General features: G+C 36.7%; 1 protein-coding gene across 3 annotated transcripts in view; it reads right to left on the bottom strand.

Moving 5' to 3' along the window:
- Positions 1-23,988, bottom strand: part of SLC25A12 (solute carrier family 25 member 12) — a 183,806-nt gene that overhangs the window by 23,383 nt on the left and 136,435 nt on the right. For all 3 annotated transcript variants that reach the window (XM_080667655.1, XM_080667656.1, XM_080667657.1), the window contains 8 exons: positions 19,139-19,285; positions 17,024-17,162; positions 15,450-15,543; positions 13,324-13,408; positions 6,895-6,976; positions 5,251-5,409; positions 2,129-2,181; positions 1,797-1,877 (listed from right to left, as the gene is read on the bottom strand). In XM_080667655.1, coding sequence (XP_080523781.1) covers positions 1,797-1,877; positions 2,129-2,181; positions 5,251-5,409; positions 6,895-6,976; positions 13,324-13,408; positions 15,450-15,543; positions 17,024-17,162; positions 19,139-19,285 — 840 coding nt within the window. The remainder of the gene's footprint in view (positions 1-1,796; positions 1,878-2,128; positions 2,182-5,250; positions 5,410-6,894; positions 6,977-13,323; positions 13,409-15,449; positions 15,544-17,023; positions 17,163-19,138; positions 19,286-23,988) is intronic.

Here is a 23,988-nt window from a genome sequence, read left to right as displayed (position 1 = left end):
AACAACATAAACTGATGAACAAAAACAGACCCGAGACAGGGAAGCATGGATCAGACTGTCAAACCTCAGAGGGAAGGTAGGGGAGGGTGGGGGTAAGGGGGAGAGATCAACCAAAGGACTTGTATGCATGCATATAAGCCTAACCAGTGGTCAAGGACAACACGGGGGTGGGGGCATGCGTGGGGAGGGGTTTGGGATGGAAATGGGGGGATGAGGACAAATATGTGATACCTTAATCAATAAAGAAATTTTAAAAATAATAATAATAAATAAATAAATAAGAAAATATAAATTGTACTTCATTAAAATCAAAGTCCAATTCTTCAAAGGACACAGTCAAGAAAGTACAAAAATATTTTGGGAAAAAAAACATCTGATCTGAGACTCTAGATATATAAAGAAATCTTATAACTCAATAATAAAAGACAATCCAATTAAAAATGGACAAAGAGCCCTATATGGTTTGGCTAAGTGGTTAGAGCATTGGCCCAAGGACTGAAGGGTCTCGAGTTTAATTCCAATCAAGGGCATGTACCTCAGTTGCAGGCTCGATCCCCCGTCCAGATTGGGGCAAATGTGGGAGGCAAGCAATCGATATGTCTCTCTCACATAAATGTTTCTCTCTCTGTCTCTCCCCTTCCCTTCCACTCTCTCTAAAAATCAATGGGGGGGAAAATCCTCAGATGAGGATTAACAACAAAAAAATGTGGAAAGCATTTGGGGATTACTTTTTTGTCTTCCCATGTTTTCCTGTAATGTTTTAATTGTAGAAAAGAAATCCTACATACATTTTTCCAAAGAAAATAGACAAAAGCAGATAGATAAATGTCATATGCATGAAAAGATGTTCAACATGGGCATGCATGCAGGTGCGTGTGCACACACACTAAGCCACCTCTTCCACAAGAACTTTGGTTGTAGAGAGGTGAGGACCCACGTAGGTGCCAGGCTGATAAATCTCATCAAGGAGAATCCAGAGCAGCCTCTCTCTGACCCTCAGGGCATCTTCTCTGAATTAAAAACTACAAAGGTCAGTGACCTCATCACCTCAGGTTTCACATGCAGCTGAGGAGGGTTTAGCCAAGATTTTCAGCTAATTCAACTGAAAGTTATTAAGGGTTTCAGGGACAAAATGGACTAAATGTGTCTTAAACAAATCACATAATGTATTACCAAATGTGAAATGAACCCACAAATAAAATGAGTTTAGCTGCATACTTAGATTTGAGAATTGGTCTAAATCCAATGTCACACTCCCACTTTAGATAGAAACCTTTGTGCGCTCTCTAAATAAATATAATCTAAACCTCTGCGTTCAGAATTGTTCACAGCCTCAATATAGTTATGGTTGTTTGCTGTATCCTCTGGCCGCTAAAGAAGAACAATTATAAGCATACCACAGTGGCTTATTCAGTCCTACACCAAAAATATAATGTCCCAATTAATCCATCATCTCATAGTTACAGTAATAGTCAATATAAATGTATGGTAACTCTCTCCACTACTACTATTTACTGTGATATTTAAGAAGAATCAGAATTAGAACTTGAAAAAGTGTGGAAGGTAATGTTTCAGGAGCTTTTAAGAGACTGAGCTGACAAAACACTACCTGTTTTCTGTACTCAAAACCAGTTAGACTATGCAATGAAATTTAAAAGTCATCCCATATGATCACTGAGAAAATCTGCTTAGAATCCCTTGAGTTCAGAGGGAATGTCACTCAGATATTATATCTAATGTGCAAGAAAGTTAAAAGAACATATTTGCCATGAAAAATGTCTAGTATTAATACGTACACAACCTCCAGCAAGGATTTCTGCAAAAAGTGGAATGGAACCATCTCTTTTGGTGAATTTGTCCCGAACAAAATCATTAACCTAATTAGAAAGAGAACATCGGTTAACCAGAATTAACATCAGTTAACCATAATTTCCTCTACTAATATGTTACTGGTTTTACAAATCAGCAAAATATTTGTCTCATAAGATGAAAAATTATCAAATGTCTACATATAAATTTAAAATTTTACAAATGCCTTGACAGTGTGTCAGTCTCAGCGGTATCAGTTTTCATTTTGGCTTAATGATAATCTAAACAGACAACATAAATTTAATGGAAAAAAACTTACGGTCAGTTTAATAGCCTTTTCTGGAGCAACCCCTATAAGTTGTGGTATCAGGCCTGGGTAAATGGAAAGAATTGTTAGCCATATAGATGTACTAGACATGAATAAACAAGCCCAAAAAGAAATGGTTTTCTCCATGTTACTTACCCATAGAACACTTCAGGGTTTTTAATAAAATGGGGAAAATGGATTATCCTAAAAACTCTGTATATGTATATAATAATTATTTATGTCAAATGTAATGTTATGCTTTCTTGAAGCTGTAAATCCTTCTCTTAAGCATGCTTCCTTTAAAGCCTAGTTATCTAACACCTCCCAAAAAGCGCATGAGGAAGGAATGGAGCCTCTGGATCTTCTCTATACTGGAACACTGCCAACAACAATGTAACAAAATCCCCTCCCTTTATAACCAACAGCATACAAATACAGACATTTTAGAGAAGCCAATGTTGTATGCTTGGAAAAGCTCTGCAAAGCTGTTAAGTAGACCCAGATTTTGCCACAAATGATGCTACCTATGAAATAGCATACAGTGGCTTGGTCATTATAGAATACCAACTCCCATAATTTTCTCTTTAGCGAAACCTAGAATTCAGTACTCATTTATTTAAAGGGAAGCCAAAACTGCACAGAAAAAGTTTTATGTATCATTTAATCAGTATCTTCTACAAACAAAAACACATGCCTACTGTATTTTTATTTACTAATATATGTCAAACTTAAGACATTTCAAAAGAATCCTCTTAAAACAAAGGAAATTATTATTCTTAGAAAGTTAAATTTCCCAGGCTGGCTGCAAACTGGAAAAGAAAAATATACATAAACAATTCAACATCTGTAGATATTCATAGGGCTCAGCTTTCTAAAGCACACAGATTACCCAAATTGTTAGCATACATTTTTTGCATACATTTTTAAAGATGCTAACAATAAACATTTTATATCCTTTAAATCACCCAGCCAAGGGGTAGTTATGTATGTGTTTGCATGCTCACTGCTGATCTTAAGCCTACTTTGAGGACACTGCTGAGTGATTTTCTATGAGTTGAGAGCCAGCAAGTAATCATACATATGGCTACTGTCAGTCAAACTGAATTATCAATGACAAACACAAATCTGCACACACCTTTAATGGATTGCAGACTGATTTAAAAGAATAAATCAGCAGATGGCAGTCTTAACTTTCTAACCCTCGTGATTACCAGGCCCTATTACTTTTAGTCTGACTCCCATACAACTATGTCAGCATGTGTATTTGTTTTACAACTAGCCTCAATAAGGCTCATGGAATTTTAATAAAGTACTGATTTATGTCATTTTATCATTGTTGCCTGCAATGAAATGTAGGCTTATCTGTCAACAATTTTGTCAATCATCTGACAGAATAATGGACCAGTTCTAAGCAATATATGACAATCTCAATAATCATAGTGTTCACACACAGGATTCCTACAATCTTCTCCCTAATACAAGAGTCTCTCATTTAAAGAACTGGTTTTCTCAGCTCGTATTCTGAATAAAACTAACAACCCCACTCCTTCCTCCCCCATACAACTTGCTATATCTGACTCATTTAATTAACATGACATCTCTCACAAATGAAATCTTCTGTAAGCATCCATCGAGAAGGCTAAACTGTTAGTATGTATCTAGGTTCCTTTTAATACAGGACATTCTCTTTATAAGTATACCAAGGAGGAAGAAAGGTTGAAAATTCAACAAAAAAAAGATTGAAAATGTCAAAGAAATAAGTACCATTCAATCCTCAGATTCCCCGTTAAATAGTATGTAGGTGTGCAGGGTTTAATACCGTTTAAAACAAGCATTCGTATGCACAGATCTAGATTCCAGACAATGCACAAGTCTTCCACAGAATACTTGCTATACATTGAGAATTTAGAGAGGCTAGAGGTTTGAGTATTTGAGCAAAATTAATTACACTCATTCTCAGGAGCAGGGTATTTGAGCCTAGTTTTCAGAACACTCTCTTATTCAGAACACTCTCTTATAATGCCAAAAATGAACATCTTCCTGACCCTCTCTTTCACACATAAGTGTATCAAAGCTAGATTTTTCACGGAAAGTCTGTACATGATGCTAACCAGAGGTGTTTTTCTCCTGTCCATGAACATAAAGCTTTGTTCGGCCTGGCCTTTCTTTCCAAGGAAGAGGTTCTAAGCCAAACAGTTCAACAGAGCTCAGAATGAGCTAGGGATTAATGAGACTGTGTGTGCAAACAAACAAGTACAGTAAATTACATAAATGCCCTGGACTCAGGCATGTAGAGTGTATTTTCAAAGAATTCCAAGTGGCGCCCAAAGGGATTAAAAAATTAATCTCCTTCCCAAAGGAAATGCTAAATTCTAATGTGAAAACATGTACATGAAAGTCATTCCCTCTCCAAAGAGAACAAGTTCTTACAAAGCCGACGGGGTGAAGAGAATTCTGCATGGGGCTGCTGCCTTGGCCAACAGCACCGTGCTCAGCCTAGAGGTGGTGGTAACGTTTCCTGCAAAAGAAAATCTCTCTGCTTTCTCTCAATGCCTCTGAGCTATGGGGAGGAAAGGACAAAAATGAGACTTGGAGCCAAAGGTTTTCTTTTATTTGTTAAACTTCAGATGATTCCGTGAAAAAGACTTACGAATGGTCTCCATGGAGGAGACAAAAACATTGGATATTTCTTTCAGTTGAAACAAGTGGATAGATGGTAAACTTACCTCCAGGTGGCAGCCTGGCTTCTACTTCAGAGAAGAGGCGTATTTCTCCTCTCTCTCTCTTTGAGAAAAAAAGCTCTCTATTTCTTAGCCATCACCACTGTATTCCACCTGCAGACATGTGCCTTAGTTTGTAAAGCACAGTGACCACAGACCCATGATAGGACAAACAGGATGTGGATTCCGAGAAATAGAAATAGCAGGAAGAAGAAATGAAGACCTTGTTTGCAGACTACTATTGCTAGTTATCAACAAAAATGTAAAAAGAGAAATGAACAATGGGAATACAAAAGGAGAAAAACAACTCTAGTCTGGGCAGGCTACACTTTGGTTTTCATAACAAGTGAGTTAAAACCTGCTTCTGGTGAGATAAAAATCACTAACTTCTGCAGCTGAGATTTGCTTACTCACCCCGGTAGAGTCCAAAGAAGCCCTCATAACGCAAGACTTTCTTAAAACAGTCAAAGCTGTTTTTGTACATCAGCTCTCCCACCACAGAGCCAGTGCCACGCTGGTTTTGCATGCGGGTCTTCACCAGATCTATAGGATATACTGCAGTGGCCCCCACAGCTACAAGTAAAAGAATTTTGAGGCACAGAAGAGAGCACAATTAAATGGAGACTCTATAAGGACAACAAATCTCATCTCAAAGGACTAGAAAATAAAACAATATCTTTTCTCACAAGAGACTCTGTTATTTTTCCTCCTACACACAGATGAACCACACAGGCTAGCAAACACTGGATCCATAAATACAGCTGCTTCAGGGAACAACTGCAGTGGGTTTTCAAGTCATCACCAATATTAGATAATCAACACTCAATGTTCTATAACATTAAACTATTATACGTATTTTTTCAAAAACAACATATTTCTTGATATTTCCCATTAAATGCTTAAATATACCAGTTACTCCTTAAAATGACAATAAATATACACATAAGTGACTATAATTTAAAATTTTAGTTTACTAAAGCATTTTGGTATATTAAGCTTAGTTACAACCATAATACTGAAACCAAATCTCAATATAATCCTATCCCTACATACAGAATTTGTTTTTTAAAAAAAAGACCAGTGTCTTGTGTCCATTGGTTGTGCTTATATGCATGCATACAAGTCCTTTGGGGTGGGATGAGGGCATGTGACAGGGGGTAGGGGAGGCTGGGGGAAGGTCAATGGGGAAAAAAAAGAAGATATATGTACTACTATGTGTAATACTTTAAACAATAAAATAAAAGTAAAATAAATTTTAAAAAAGACCAAACTTTAGATTTCTCAGGGACTAAAAAATGTGTAACATGAACTAGAGCATTATATTTTTCAATTGTTGAAAACCAAAACATGCTTTGCAACTTCTAAAACTGAGACTGAAAAGAAAAAATAATAGTTTCATCAGTTCAGGCTTGTTTTGAAAAATCATAAGTATTTTAATCACACCTGATATGTTTTTATCATCAAAGCAATTTTAGATTCTACACTATTTCTATGCAGAGATTTAAGCAGAAAGAAAAAAAAAACAACACAAAAAAAGTCTTGAATTTTGCCCAGGAGCAGGGAGGGGAGGTTCATTTTAGCTAATAAGCTACAAGTCCAGAGAGTCTTCAACTAGTAAAAGGGAAGAGGAAAAGAAACCAGTAGAGAAACAAAAGTGAATCACTTTGAGAGGTTATTTTATTTCCTAAAATTCTTGGATTTGTAACCCCAAATCCTGATTTCCCACCTGCCCTCACTCCCAACACCAGAAACACAGTCTTATTCTCCATTGCTTTGTACTGGCTTTAACCAGTATAATTAAGGTGAATGCAGCACTGCATCCAAGACTTTCACATTATGACAGAGGTTTTTTCCTAAAGACCGACTGGAGCCAGAGGGGCTATGGCCATGCTATGACAAGTCCTCTGATCAGAGGTAAAAAAATAAAAAATGCTTCAGAAGGCCCTGCAGCCGTGACCCACAAGAACAATGAACTGCACTTTTGCTGATCTGTCCCGGTCTAGTGAGATAATATTACATGATCACAAGCTTGAAACAGCACACAGACACATCACTCACCTCCAGCAACTGAGCCCAGAGTGAATCTGTAAGCAGACTCGGCAATCTGGAGCCAGACAGACCTGCCTAAACCATGAGATTGCTGTGGGGTAAAAGAAAACATGTAAAAAAAAAAAATAGAAAAGCATACAGCAAACCAAAAAAGCTACAATAGCTATTTTAAGATTTGAAAATGTATACCTGTATTATTGGCATTGAAAAACCATATCAGCCAAAGAGACACTGTTACTTTTTCCCCATTTTTTTTTTAACAAACCTATTAATACTTCATTTATCTGCTGCTATTGGGAAATACACTATCATTTTACTGAAGTGAATAAATATTTCAAGTATGATATCTTTCTCCCCTTCTTTACATTAACCAAGTTAAAACTTTAAACCTTTCTAAAATGTACAAATACTATCTTGATTCGTAGATCAGAGACTATTGATCATAATCTACCATCTCTAATGACTGGAGGTCATCATATTCATATGTCTATCACTCACTGCATTAAGATCTGACACAGCTGTCTGTGCTATCTGCCCATGCCTGACAGCTTTAACCTCTTCTACCAACAGCCTCCTAGTTTGATTTTGCCACCTCTCATCTGTTAGGGCTGGAGAAATCACATAGTTAGGATTGTTAGGATTTTATGCAAAGCAATGTCAAGGACTTCTCTTTTGGGATAAAGAGAAAACCTTTAATAACTACTATTTCTAGAATCAGAGTCTTATTTCTGGCTTTGCAGCTCAACCACTGAGGCTACCACTAAATAAGTGTAGTATTTCTGACCTCAGCTATTGAGCATTTGCTCTCCTAGACCTATGTATTCCCCAACTGCATAAAGAAAATACCTAAGGGGCTTTAAAAAAATAAATCCCTGGGGCCCAGGGTTTATATATTTTTTAAAGGTTTCAAATTATTCTGCTATGTAGTCAGGTTGAGAACCACTGTCCTAGCCATATTTATGGTTCTAACATAAAATCTATGATGATAATAAAGCAAAGGAGGAAACCCTGTTGTGATTCAGAATGCTATTTCATTGATGTCCTCTAGCATAAAGAATTTGAAATAATTTGCCTATATTAGTGTATCAGCCTTGTTCTTTAATGTTTTCATTATGAAATAGAAGGTATTGAACAGTCTGAAATGAAGCTATAAAATACTTGCTTTATTACAAAGAAAATGAGAAATATTAACTTGAAATGAGGTTTTTAAAACAGCATAATAAAAAAAGTTTAGACACATTAGAATAATTTAATGGAGAGGGAATCCATGCCTAAAATCTAGAAGGAAAAAAGTAAACTAGTCTACTCTGGTTTGCTTTCATCTGTACAATCTCTGAATACGCTTCAGTTAGTTTTTTTATATGTTGACTAAACACAGTGAGGCTAACCTGTTATTTCTTGTTGTTTTTTAAAAAAATATTTTTATTGATTTCAGAAAGAAGGGAAAGGAAGAGAGAGATAAAAACATCAATGATGAGACAGAATTATTGATAAGCTGCCTCCTGCGCACCCCCTACCGGGGATCGAGCTCACAACTAAGGCATGTGCACTGACTGGGAATTGAACTGTGACCTCCTGGCTCATAGGTCAACACTCAACCACTGAACCATATGGGCCAGGCTAACCAGTTATTTCTAATACTCTGTTTCAAAGACAAAATATAGTTGAAAACAAATGCAGTCTGTATCTTCAAGGTAAAGATGATGTTTAATATCACATTGCTTGAAGAAATTTAAGTAATAACATTTTGACTTAAATTTTTTATTTTAAAATCAATGTGGTTGTTATGCTACTTATTAAACATATAGCATATGTTTTTAACTTCTAAAAACATGCACATAAATCTTTTTCCCAAAATTAGAATTTCTCAATAACAAGAATGGGTGAAAATAAACCTCATTCTTACATATTATGAATTATTTTCAATCATGTCTCCTCTCAACAGAATATGTTGAATTAAAACTCACAGAATAAAAGGGCTATAATTGCAAATAAGAGACAAGTAACCACTAATTCCCTTTTTTCATATAAAAGGTTTGTCCTGTATTCAACCACATATGTTTTCTTTATACTCTCTTCCTTTAAAAAATGTTTATAAGCCCTACAAAATCCTATGAAAACTGAAGGATTATACTATGCTTTAATTCTTAGCTAAAAACAACTCTAACTATAAATGCCCAAATGCCTTTTGAAAGAAATGTTGCCTCCACCCTTATTAAATAGCACTTAAAAAAAAAAAAAAAAGGAAGCACTATATGGTTACTAAGGGTTCTTTTTTGGACTCAGCTATCACTATAACTTGTGGTTCACTTTTATTCAGGTATGTAAATTAATGTAATTAATGCTATGGATTTCACATCATGAATATTCATAAGTAGAATGCTACTGTAGCTGTCATCCCTATTAATGGCTGTGTACAGAATTTTTAGCATTTAGGCTGAAAGAAAATACTTAGCACTAAAGAAGATTGCCTACCGTGAGCAAATGGGCCAAAGGAAAAGGTGCTCTTTCCCTTAAGGTTATGATTATGATCTTGAAGGTGATATTTAACAAGATTGTTTTTCAAAGCAAAATAAAAGTGGGACGCCCTACCGGTTTGGCTCGGTAGATAGAGCGTCGGCCTGCAGACTCAAGGGTCCCAGGCTCGATTCCGGTCAAGGGCATGTACCTTGGTTGGAGGCAGCTGATCGATCTTTCTCTCTCATCAATGTTTCTAACTCTCTATCCCTCTCCCTTCCTCTCTGTAAAAAATCAATAAAATATATAAAAAAATAAAATGGGACATCTTTAAAAAAAGAGACAGCATCTTAAATGATTTTTAATCTGCTCCCTAAGTATATGCATATGATAAAAAGTGATAGAGATCTCATTTGGAGAAGAGAGAGTTCTTTTGCTTTTGTTGCTACATGTATTCTCATCCTATAAATGAGAAATGGATAAGACAAGATCATGTCAGTTAACAAGTCAAGCAACCTGTCCTAACCAAGCTGCGTCATGTAGTGTGCCAGTCCAATAAAGAGAACAGCCTCTTCTACATGGCACACTATTTATTAATGGATAGGAGAAAAAGAAGAAAAAGCTGAAGTCTTTTTTCCCCCGTCAATTAAAATTTTTTTAATTGTAACATAAAATTTCAGCCAACACACACACAAAAATTTCAAGTAAAACAATTTAGGCAATAAAGAAGAAAATATAAAGATACAATTCTTTCTCACTTCCTATCCCCTTCCACCTAGGGAAAGAAAGTAAGTAAGGGTGGATGAAGGAATTATGTCATACACACACACACACACACACACACACATACACACACACACATTTGAGCCCAACTTGGAGTGTGCTCAGATAGGCTTCTTACAGTCAACAACAGTAACAACCACAGCAATAATGGCAGTTAACATTTATTGCTTGCTTAGTAGGTGCCAGGCCTAATGTAAGTACATTATCTCATATAATTCTCACAATGACCCTATCAGATGAATACTACTCTATTTAATGAGGAAACTGAGAAAGAATGTCACATAATCAGTGCCCCAGTTCTTAACCTCTGCCTCTTAACTTCCCTTTTGTTTCTGAATTCACAGATTCTATGTCATGCACTTGTGTTTTAATAACCACTTTCACAGGTTGAGATAACAACAAAACTTGCCATCCCTCCTATTTTATTTTATTTTTATTGATTTCAGAGAGGAAAGGAGAAGTAGAGAAAGACAGAAATATCAATGAAGAGAGAGAATCATTGATCGGCTGCCTCCTGCACGCTCCCTTCTGGGGATCGAGCCTGCAACTCCGGCAGGGAATCGAACTGTGACCTACTGGTTCATAGGTTGATGCTCAACCACTGAACCACACTGGACAGGCTCATCCCTCCTATTTTATATCTAAGTTTCAAGTAGATATCTATAGGGCAACATTCTATGTATGAAATGTAAATAATTCATGTATTCAGAGGATACTGTCATTTAGAATTTAGAAAATATAATTAAAATCGATTGATTCACACTATTTTTGCAGAATGCAGGAGTTTGACGGAATCTTGAAAATATTTGAAGGAGAAACTGAGGCCCACAGAAACATGTAGCAGATCCCAAGAATAATAAAGGCCAGATTTCACAATGTATGTAAGTAGGGACATTAATTTTAATCCCTCTTAAACCTTCATAAATTTGTCTATAAAATTCTAAAAATTATTTATTATGTTTATTGAGTTTTATTTTTTAAGAGGTGTTTTAACAATAATTTACAGGGAAAACAGACTTGAAATCTTCCTTTTTTATTTCTCTATTTCTAAACCTCAGCAATAAGACTACCCAACCTAACTGATGTGGGAGAGGGAAAACAAACAGACTCTAGGGCTCTTCCTTTGGGGACAATGCAAGAATAGCCAGGAGCTCTGCCTATTCTCAGGAGATTCCAGATCCCTGTGCCATCCTACTGGTTAGAGAAAAGGCAGAGCAGACACTCCAGCACCACTCTGGATGTCAATCAGAAACCAGGAAAAGAGGAGAAGGTGGCGATTTTTATCACTACCCATTTGCTAGCATCTAACAAGACCTTTGAGGCCATCACGCCAGCATAAAAGCATCCGCGCTGCCCACTGAAGGCAGGCAAATCACCTTCCAATCTGTCTACAAGAAAAATTACACCAACAGCAGAACTGTATCACCTTCCTAAAGACTAGGAAATATGAAGAAGATAAAATTAGGGTGCCAGAGATTACAAAAACAGCTTTCAGATATGACTTGTAGGAAAATAGCTAGAGGCAAGAGAGTCAGGTAAAATGAAAAGTAAGAACAGCAGAAAGGCTGAGAAATGAGGAATGAGTTGGGATTTTTAAATTCATTACACTGTCTTTAATAAGCTAAATGAAATATTCCATAATTATAAATATAAGGACACCCTCAGGGAAAGCTATATTAATAGACATATAACACTGAAAAATAGTTCCTTTTGCAATGCAGTTTTTCAAACTTCAAGGAAAATTTTTATAAATGTACACTATAAAATTAAATTCAATAAGAGCTCTTTAATTTAAATATTTCAATATCTTAACTTTTTAATAATTTTGTTAAATTTCATTATAAATCAATGAACTGAAATAAATTCATCTATTTTTTAAAGGATCTGAGAACTTATAATAGAAATGAACTTTAACAGCAGTAGATAAGGGGTTTTTGCTACTAAAAAAGCTAAATTGCAATGGGTTACACAGATATATTTTAATCTGCAGAAAGCTCTATTACATACCAAGCAAACAAAATATTAACATAAAATGTAGATATAAAAGTATTACTTTCCATTTTCAATTTATTTAGCAGAATATAAAAGTTCTTGTTTATTATGCAAAGTAGATCTGGAAATTCTAATTCATTTCAGAGAAAGAATCATCATTTCATGGAGCTCAAGTAGAAGTAAGATTTCCTACCGAAACTCCCCAGCGTACCACACTTATAAGCCTTGATCTTTCACTAGCACATCGGGCTAGTTCACCAGAGTGGCAGCACTAAAAATAGGTGGACTCGGGCTCTTTTTGTGGCATGCCCATTCAGCTTCTTTATTCCCTCCTTCCTTGTCTTCTGTCTTCTTTGCCCCTCTCCCCATGACGTCCCTGTGTCTCCTAGCCTCATAGGGCATCACAGTCTCCTAAGGTATCAGGGACACAGGTCTATGTCTGTGAGAGCAGGGAAATACCAGGAGGACAAGCAATAGCCCTCCTTACCTCACTCCCCACACAAAGCCATGTGACCGTCACTACAACTGAGGCTTCCTCCACCTGCGACAGAAGTGGGAGTTCCCATTTAAAACAAGACTTATTTAAAAAACGTTCTACTTCATTCTTCAAGGTAATGTCATGGGTTTATTTTCCTACTAAGATAGTATGTTTGAAATCAGAAATGGGGCTATCTTAACTTTATAGGACACAGAGCTATTAATTTAATCATCCTTAATATTTTAAATAACTAATATTTTATCAAAAAATTAACCATCAAGATTTTCTCTCTAGTTCATTAGTTAGTTTTCCTGTGCTACTGTTGTAATCTTTAAGGTATAATATCAGTGAAAGATTTATTAGAGGAATTTTTGTATTTTGAAAACCCTATAAATATCAATTTAATGATACAAAATGAACTTAACACTAATCTTTAAATGTGACTAGACAAATTCAGACTGCTAATTCTATGGAGAAGAAAGGCAAGCCCATATATGTTTGCACTCTTATTTTCCTTATGTTAATAAGCTAAAAGACAAGCCACAAACATAAATCTAGTTACTCCATAAAAATAGGAGAGGGTCACAGTTCTGTAAAGGTAATCTTTGAACTAAGTAAAATCTCTTTCTGGTAAGTTGTTTTTAAATTTCACCATTTAGAAGCTCTAGGCTGTCATGTACATACAACTCCAGCACTTTTTAAGGTGATACTATTTATGAGACACCTACCTGTCTTTGAAGTTCTGCCAGGTTGTAAGGTAAGGCCCCCTCAGCCAACGGGGCTATTCTCTCAATATCTGCCAAAGTCAAGCGCCTTCAGGCAAAAATATGAAGAAGAAAGAACTGTTAGACACCAACAAACACCTCAAACTAAGATAATATTTCTTAAAAAAAAAAAAAAAAGAAGAAGGGGAGCCCTAGCCGGCTTGGCTCAGTGGATAGAGCGTCGGTCTGCGGACCGAAGGGTCCCAGGTTCGATTCCGGCCAAGGGCACATGCCTGGGTTGCGGGCTCGATCCCCAGTGGGGGGCGTGCAGGAGGCAGCCAATCAATGATTCTCTCTCATCATTGATGTTTCTATCTCTCTCTCCTTCTCCCTTCCTCTTTGAAATCAATAAAGAAATATATTTAAAAAATAAATAAATAAATAAATAAAAAAGAAGGGGAGGCGAGAACTATGACTTAAAAACAGTATTTCTCACCCAGACAACATAGCTCAGTGGTTGAGCGTTGACCTATGAACCAGGAGATCACAGTTTGACTCCTGGTCAGGGCATATGCCCAGGGCTCGATCCCAATGTGAGGCATGCAGGAGATGGCCGATCAATGATTCTCTCTCATCACTGATGTGTCTATCACTCCCTCTCCCTTCCTCTCTGAAATCAATTAAAAAATATATTTTAAAAAAAATAGATCATAGTGAGAAAAAAAGAACTTGCTTGGCTCAACATAAAGCAAAAGATTGAAGATAAATATTGTGGAGTATATAAATTTAATAAGACTTCAACGTAGATATTAAAAGTAAAGAAATAATTTCTGGCAGAAGCAAAGTATAGATGTTGACAGTTTGTACATACTACATGTATTCTCTTAGTATACATACTTAATACATAGGTATCTTGAGAAAGACAAACACAAAACTAATGGTTGCCTTTAAGGAATGGCAAAGGGTAGAAGGGAGTCTTTTTTTGGAATGCTCTTTTAAACTCTTTGAATTCTGAACCATGTGAATGCACTACTGATTCCAAAAAAATTTACTTAAAAATAAGTACACTAGAAAGTCACTTCACATACAGTTTTGAGCAGCACTTTTAAAAAGCATTTTTTATCATGTAGGAGACTCAAAACCTTTGCTAATAATGCGAATTCTAAATGAATGAGACATGGTCTGATATTTTATGTCAATCCCAAAGACTGGTTAGTATATTTAGCATCATCTCTAGCTCAGCAATTCATTATGTAGCATGAAGGCAATGAATTAACCATGTACACTCAACTTCTATTAATCCTCAGTTGTAGGATTAAAGGCCATTTTTCAGATGTTCCTACACTTAACTACTAGAGGCAACTAAAAAAAAATCTGATCACTTAATAGATAGTAAGACCCCTTTCCCACGGGTCCTGCTGGGTACCCATAGATAAGAGTTTTTCTTTCGGATTTGCATAAGACTGCAAATTAAATATTCTCTATGTACTTTGGGAATTTTTAGTCTATAAAATAGAGACATAAAGCGTCTGAGCTTGTCTGTGATGGTAAATATGATAATAATGTCACAGGCATATTTAAGAAAACAATACTCTCCAACACAAAATGGTATATACTGTTTATCAAAATGGTCATTCACAATGAATCCAAAATATTATAAGATTTCTAAACATGTATCTCAGTTTATTAATTCAGGAAAATTTACACAAATCTCTTAAAATTCCTAACACCTCCAGAGAGTCAAGATTAAACCAATTTTCTCCATTCCTCTCTTACTTCTTCTCACTTCCATCCCCTTCTCTCTCATTTTTCTTCCTTCCCCTATTTCTCTCTGTCATGCCCGTCAACAACCCTTACTCCCTTCTCTTACCTCACTTTTTCCCATCTCTGCTCTCCCTTTTTTTTCTCTCTTCTCCCTTCTCTTCCTCTCTTGTTCTCTCTCCCTTCCCCTCCCTCCATCTGCCCTTACCTTTAGCTTGTCTTCCTCTGTCTCTCCCTCATTCCATTTCTAATATCTGACTGAGTCTCTTTCTTGGAATTTATATACTGAATAAATTATTGTTTAAATAACCTGAAAGCACAACACTGCTTCACGTGTTAAAAGAATTGTCCTGTTAATAAATATCATGAAGAATTATGGGAATAGTTACCCTGTAGCATTATATAAGTCTGCAAGTTGGTATAGGATATCAATTTCTAGTGGGGTGACTTGTCCATAGCGTATTGCATTCTGGGAAAACTCCTCTAGAAGAAAAAAAAATATTTTCAAACCTTAAAGGATTCTTAAAATGCAACAAACTTCTACCGTTAAGGTTAACAATTATAATCTGTAACTAAAGGCATTTTAGTATTATTTTTAAAATTCCCAAATTCAACTATCTATACTAATAAAGCCTAGGTGGCGCCTCACCCTCACATCATCACAAGATGGCCGCCCCCATGTCATCACAAGATGGCCGCCACAAGATGGCCGGCAGGGGAGGGCAGTTGGGGGCGAACAGGCCGGCAGGGGAGGGCAGTTGGGGGTGACCAGGCCTGCAAGGGAGGGCAGTTGGGGGCGACTGGGCCTGCAAGGGAGGGCAGGTGGGGGCGACCAGGCCGGCAGGGGAGTAGTTAGGCGTCAATCAGGCCGGCAGGGGAGCAGTTAGGGGTTGATCAGGCTGGCAGGCAGAAGTGGTTAGGGGTAATCAGGCAGGCAGGCAGGCAGGCAGTCAGGTGAGCAGTTAGGAGCCAGCAGTCCCAGATTGTGAGAGGGATGTCCAACTGCCAGTTTAGGCCTGATCCTGAGGGGGGGTCCCAGATTGGAGAGGGTGCAGGCTGGGCTGAGGGACACTCCCCCAGCCCCCAGTGCATGAAGTTCTTGCACTGGGTCTCTAGTCCTATATAATAAAAGGCTAATATGCAAATCGACCGAACAGCGGAACAACCAGTTGCTATGACATGCACTGATCACCAGGGGCCAGATGCTCAATGCAGGAGCTGCCTCCTGGTGGTCAGTGTGCTCCCACAGGGGGAGTACTGCTCAGCCAGAGGCCGGGCTCATGGCTGGCGAGCACAGCGGTGGTGGCAGGAGCCCTCCCGCCTCTGCAGCAGCACTAAGGATGTACATCCCCTGAGGGCTCCTGGATTACAAGAGGGTGCAGGCCAGGCTAAGGAACGCCCCCAGGTGCATGAATCTTGTGCACCGGGCCTCTAGTATAAGACTAACTACAAATTCTGAAAGCTAGAAAAAGAAAATGATATGATTATGAAACAGCAAAAACAAAGATAAATTAACTTCAAAGATAAAACAATCTATTTAAAATCTTTTTATCTTGTTTATTCACCTTGGTCTTCAGAGTTACAAAATAAAAGAACTGGCTGTTCTCCAGTCACCTAAAACATCCTACTACCACTCAGCAAAAGGCGTAGGTTTGCCCTTCTCTCCGTGGCAACTCCTTCCTAGTACAAACAAGCTGCTGCCACAGTGCCACTGACCTGTTTGACAGACTGGGCCAAGGTTCTTTTCAAAACTGTCAAAGCCACTTTTCCATTCCTGACCTCAGCATCCCATTAAATCCACCTGGATTTTTGGAGACCATTATGGCCCAACTGAAGCATACACACATGGCAAGATACTTTCTAGATCTGACTTCAGAATGGTAACTTAGATCAACCTCATGCCCTAAATAAAAAAAAGTGAAAATGCTGAGATTCAAATCAATATGTACATTTGAAGTCTTACCCTTTGTGACTTCCACATCTTTCCTTGTGCCAGCTAGAATGCTATATATCTTACGAACAAGCTCCATGTTATTCAGCAAGGAGTTAAATGCATTGAAGTAGGAGAAGCTAACTTGATGTGAGATACTTCCTCCAGCTGCCTAGGAAATCACAACACAAAAAGTTAAAAAACAAAAACAAAAAAACATGTTTATGGACACTGCACTTTTCTCAAAGAATATCCAAAGGAGTCTTCCTTATTAAAATGATTATCAACCAGTCCATAAATACAAGGAAAGTATCGTACTGAAACACTCAGTGCCTTTCATGCCCTCAGGGAGGTCTATGTAATTTAGGTTTTAAGGAAGAAAGCAACATCTGGAAGTTGGACTTCATGGTTCATCTACCTATAAGGTCAGAAACAACAAATATAATTATCGCAGATCAAAAACAATAGTTATTTAAACAGGATTTTCAAGACCCTCAACTATGGAACTCCTGCTAGTTCTGGGTAATCCAAACATCAATACTACACTATAAGGAGCATTTTTAAAACTTGATTTTTTTTTTTCACACACATACAGAAAAAACAGTAGTAACTTTAAATTTTAAAACTGTATCAACTTTCCTAGTCTTTTTTTTTTTTTAAGGCCATTGTTATAGTTAAGATACTTAACAGTGTGTGCTGGGCTCTGAATCTATATCATGAAAGATACAACTATCCAAAACTCAAAAAAATGCAGATAAGATCTAGACAGGATTTATTCACCATAAATTATATCTAATGGAAGAGCTTTAAAAAGGCTCTCGTGCTGGGGAGGGATGGAGGCAATGTGGCCATCATTACCTCTGCAGGGTGAGGAGGCAATTTCTCCTTCTGCCCTACTATTTAGCCATAAACTAAAAAATGAATATTTTTATAGTTTGCAAAGCCTAATTTCCAAGCCAGGAGTCATAGGAACCCATATGATTGAAAACATTATCTATTTAAAACTCAAATAAATACTTATGGAAATACCAGAGTGGCAACCTTACCACCCCTCATACACATACATGCCTTAACCCAAATATAGATATTTGTATTCATCTGAATTTGGATACCAGTGATCCAAAAGCAAATTATTTAACACATTAACCTAAATGGGCAAGATTAAGTGGGTTCCTTCACTGTAAGGCACTCAATAAGTTCTCTCTAGGATTTTCTCTCCTTCTCCCCTTCTTTCCTCCCTCTCTCACTTTTTTTCCTTCCTTCCTTTCATTTTTTGACCGGGGTTTGAGGTGAGGGTAAGGGAGTGGGAGATGGGTGTCAAGGAGGTGAAATGTGTAGGAGAAAGTGACATGCTCCATGTTCAAATTCACTGAAGAAAAAGAACAGAAGTTGATCTTTCTACCCCAGTCTAAATCAGGGATAATGATCTTCAGCTGAAACAACAAAAGCATTCATTGGCTTCCCTCCATTAAAAACAAGCAGCAATCAAAAACCTATACATAAGTACAACGCATGAACAAGACAACTGGGAAGTGAGGAAAAGTTTCACCATTCTCTGTGAGGAAGTGGATGACAGTGTGCTATTGGCCCACATGATTATTTTATGGAGATTAGCAGTTTTTATGGAACAAATAACTGTCTGGTCCATGCAGACTGACGCACAGGTGAAGGGGCAGAGAGGAGTGAGCCACAGAGGCTGACACCCACATATTTCCCCCATACCTTCTGCCATGGCCATGGTTGTTAAAACAGAGTAGAGGCCAATGATGATCCCTCTAGCAAACAGCACCCTGCAGGCAACAAAGGAAGGAGCCATCCTTACAGCAAGGCTTTGGGAGTCTGGGGGATGGAAAAAGGAGAGGTACTGCCCCCTGGAAAAAGTAATTGCACATCCCTGTCTACGAACTTCCTTGTATTCTGTAGTTGGATTAAGTAAACGGAAATAAACAATTTGGAATATCTGAGAACACGATGGTGACTCTGCTGTGATCTGGGGAAGACTATTCACCATCACCCCTACCTGTTTACCTTCTACCAACCAAATAAAATTAGAATAGTTGAGTCAGGTGGGTCCAGGGAGGCAATCCAGGACCCAGTGATTCAAAAGGCTTAAGGGAATAGAAAGCTCAAGTACTTGCTTTTACTTACTGAAACTAAGTTCTCCTCCACAAAGGGAGTAAGCATGTGAGACCGAATGGTTACCATGATGTCACTGAAATCCAGACCAGAAATCATGCCGCTTTTGCTTTTGTCTTTCAGTGCAAAGGCTTGTCTTGCATGTTCCAGCTGTAGCTCCTGGAGCGAAATGTTAGAAAGAGGGCATTAGAGTGGTTTCAAGTACAACCCGAGTGTATGTTTTGGAAAGAAGCTCAGACGTCCTTTGGCTACATGCGCTTACTACAGAAATGAACAATGTCCAGCTCTGAATTTACAGCACTTTCTTTTGAAAGGCCCATTTTCCTGAAAATGTACTACATATTACTACTCAGGAAAAAAGGGATCACAGCATGGCAATAAAGAAAATGGAAGAGGGAAAACAATCTTCATTTATTTGAAAAGTTTCCATCACTAAAAACAAGCTGAGTATATTACCAGTGTTTTATTTAAGTCTTTAAAATAAGTAACAATCTATTCTCTCCTGCTTGAAGGCATTCCTGTCATCCAACAGTACTTTCTGAATTATAAGTTTAGATTCATTTTAAGTTTTTCAATTTCTAAATGTTGCAATCAAAGTCAGCCCACCCCAAATCTCAATAAATTAGAGACCATTTTTCAAACAATTTAAAAAATCAATTTAGTGAGAAACTCTGGTAAGTACAGTTGACCATTGAACAATGTGGGTTTGAACTGCGTGGGTCCACTTATATGCAAATTTTTTCCATAAATATATTGTCAGTCCTTTGTATCCCCAGGTTTCACATTGGCTAATTCAACCAACCACAGATCTGTTTGGGAATCCGTGGATGTGGAGGGCCAACTGTATGCATTGTTCTATACCATTTTATATAAGGGACTTGAGCATTCTTGGAATTTTATATTAGCAGGGGCCTTGGAACTAATCCTCCTTGAATACTGAGGGAAGACTGAAGTTTTGGTGAAGTAAAAAGCTATATGTGGATTTTCAACTGTGTGGAGATTGGTGCTCTTAGTTCCACATTGTCCAGGGATCCACTGTAGTTCTAACATGAAAGTTATGAATAACAAAGTACATGACCTGTGTTCTGCTATCACTCCATCCAGCTTTGGGCAGTTACTCATAAACTATAAAACAATCCAGAAGATCTCTGAACTTTTGAACTATTGAATAGCCAAATTTTGTGATAAGTGATATCCATAGAAACAATAAAATGTGGCAGCAATACCTTTAGTACTATACAAAAATCAAAAACTCAACATTTCTGTCCTAAGGACCTGCTACATAATCCAAATAAATCTGTTACCACAACATAATAATGGTGCTGTTGGATGCCATTTTCACACAATTTGCAACTATGGAAATAATATTCATATCTAAGTACTAAAATATTATTTTTAGATAAAATTAAATATTGCCATTTTCATTTATTTATGAAAGCCTACAAATGTTGCTTTACCTTTTTCTGACATTTAAAATAGTTTTTGATTGAAGTCGCACCATTTTACTAATTTATTTAAATATTTTCATACGCATTTGCAATATCTCAATAATTCAAAGTCATTAAAGTTACCTTAGCAGGTGTGTGTCTTACACATTTGTTTTAGACATCTTTATGTATATGAATTTAACAATAAAACAAGTTTCAAAAATAGTTTTTCTTAGGTTGAAAGGCTAGCGACAACTATATAAAACCTACTAATATTTCAATAGTCTTAACTTTAAAAAATTAAATACCATTGAGAAAAACATCCAAATATTTTAACATCTATCTATTTTAGTTTCTTGAAAATAGCAATAGAAGTGGGGAAACTAAAATTCAACTGGTAAACACATATGAAAGAGAAACAGTACATGATAATAAACAACCAGCATGATTTGACAAAGTTTTCTCTCCCCTCCTTTACTTTTTAAAAAAATTCCAACTTTATTAAGGTATAATTGACAAATAAAATTGTATTTAAACTGTACAATTTGCTGATTTCATATATATTTACAAAATGTGAAAGGATTCCCAAGTTAACCAACACATCCATCACCTCATATATTGATTTTTTTATGAGAACACAAGTTCTACTTCTTATCAAATTTCAATTATGCAATATAGTATACAGGGTGTTCCAAAAAAATGTATGCATACTTTAAATAATTATTAATTCCAATGGGTTAAATATGAAAAAAAAAGAAACATCAATTGAGTTGTCAAAAAATGTACGCATATACATTTTTTTGGGACACCCTATATTATCAACCACAGTCACCATGTTATACACTACATCTTCAGACCTATCCCTATCTTACACTTGAAAGTTTGCACCCTTTCCCATCCTCTCTCTACCCACCCTGCCCCCCACCCCCAAAGTCCCTGGCAACCACTTTTCTACTCACTGTGTTCAACTTTTTTTTTTTAGATTCTACATATAAGTGATACCATGCAATATTTATCTGTCTGTCCAGCTTATTTCACTTAGCATAATGCCCTCGAAGTTCATCCATGCTGTTGCAAATAGCAGGATTTTCTTATTTTTCTAGTGTATAATATTCCTGTGTGTAAAAAATTTCCTTATCTATTCATCTGTTGATACACACTTAAGTGTCTGTACCATGGCTGCAACAAACATCACAGTTCAGATATCTCTTTGACACAAGGATTTGTTTCTTTTGGATATTTACACAGAAGTGGAATTTTTGGATCATATGGTGATTCTATTTTTAATTTCTTGAGGAACCTCCATATTTTTTTCCATAGTGGCTCTACCAGTTTACATTCCCACCAACAGTGTACAAATATCACCTTTTCTCCACATCTTCCCAACACTTGGTTTCTGGTGTAGTATTTTTGGTTTGTTTTGTTTTTAATAGCCATCCTAATGAGTGTGAGGTGGTATCTCACTGTGGTTTTGATTGTATTTCCCTGAGTATTAGTGATGTTGAACAACTATTCATGTACCTGTTGGTCATTTGTATGTCTTTGGAAAAATGTTGATTCAGGTCCCTTGCCCATTTTTAACTGGGTTTTCTGTGTGTGTTTTTTTGCTACTGAGTTATATGAGCTTCTTGTATATTTTGGATATTAACCCCTTATCAGATATGTGGTTTACAAATATTTTCTCCCATTATTGCTTTTTTGTTTTGTTGCTTGATGGCTTCCTTTGCTGTGAAGCCTTTCAGTTTACTGTAGTCTCACTTATTTTTATTTTGTTGCCTCTGCTTTTGGTGTCAAACTCAAAACATCAATGCCAAGAGCTTACCCATTGTTTTCTCTTAGGAGTTTAGTTTAAGGTCTTTATGTTCAAGTTTTTAATCCATTTTGAGCTAATTTTTGTATATAGTATAAGATAGTTCAGATTCATTCTTTCACATGTGAATATCCATTCTTCCCAACATCTCTTATTGAAGAGACTATCCACTGTATAGTCTTAGCTCCTTTGTCAAAAATTGACCATATATACAGAGGCTTATTTCTGGGCTCTCTATTCTGTTATATTGACTTATGTGTCTGTTTTTATGACAATACCTTGCTGTTTGGAATACTATCACATTGTAATATAGTTTGAATTCAGGAAGTGTAATGCCTCTAGTTTTGTTCTTTCTCGAGATTGTTTTGGCTATTTGGGGACTTCTGTGGCTCCATAAATGTTCTATTTTTGTGAAAAATGCTACTCGAATATTGATAGGGATTGTGTTGAATCTAGAGATTGCTTTGGGTGGTATGAACATTTTAATAATATTGTTTCAATCCATGAACACAGAATATCTTTCCATTTATCTGTGTCTTCTTCAATTTCTTCCATCAATGCCTTACAGTTTTCAGTGTACAGATCTTTCACTTGTATGGTAAAGTTTATTCCTAAATATCTTATCCTTCTTTGTGTTTTTATAAATGGGATTTTCTTTCCAATACTTTGTTGTTAGTGTATAGAAACGCAACTGAGTTTTATATATTGATTTTGTATCCTGCAACTTTCCTAAAATCACGGATTAGTTTTAACAGGTGTGTGTGTGTTGCAAAGTCTTTAGGATTTTCTACGTATAATATCATGTCATCTGCAAAAAAAAATAATCTTACTTCTTCCTTTCCAATTTGGATGCCTCTTATTTCTTTTTCTTGTCTAATTATTCTGGCTAGGATTTACAGTACTTTTTAAATAAAAGTGGCAAGAGTAGGCATCCTTGTCTTGTTCCTGATCTTAGAGTAAAAGCTTTCAACTTTTCATGTATGTCAGATGTGGGGTCGCTATATATGGTTTTTATTATGTTACAGTATGTTTCCTCTATCCCCACTTTGCTGAGAGTTTTTACCATAAATGGATGTTGGATGTTGTCAAATGCTTTTTCTGCATCTATATCTATTGAGATGATTATATGATTTTTACCCTTCATTTTGTTAATGTGGTTTATCACATTTAATGATTTGCATATACTGAACCATCTTTGTATCCCAGGAATAAATCCCACTTGGTCATGGTGTATGATCCTTTTAATACTATTAAATCCTGCCCTAACTGGTTTGGCTCAGTGGATAGAGCATCGGCCTGCAGGCTCAAGGGTCCCAGGTTCGATTCCGGTCAAGGGCATGTACCTTGGTTGTGGGCACATCCCCAGTAGGGAGTGTGCAGGAGGCAGCTGATCGATGTTTCTCTCTCATCGATGTTTCTAGCTCTCTATCCCTCTCCTTTCCTCTCTGTAAAAAATCAATATATTTTTTAAAAAATAAAATAAATTAAAAAAAATACTATTAAATCCAGCTTGCTACTATTTTGTTGAAGATATCTGCATCTTTCTTCATGGGGAATATTGGCCTATAATATTCTTTTCTTGTAGTGTCCTTCTCTGACTTTGGTATCAGGGTAATACTAGTCTT

Source organism: Plecotus auritus (genome assembly GCF_963455305.1).
Source record: "Plecotus auritus genome assembly, chromosome: 5".
NCBI classification, from domain to species: Eukaryota; Metazoa; Chordata; class Mammalia; order Chiroptera; family Vespertilionidae; genus Plecotus; species Plecotus auritus.
The sequence above is the reverse complement of the archived record's forward strand: the minus strand, read 5'-3'. Positions and strand labels throughout refer to the sequence as shown.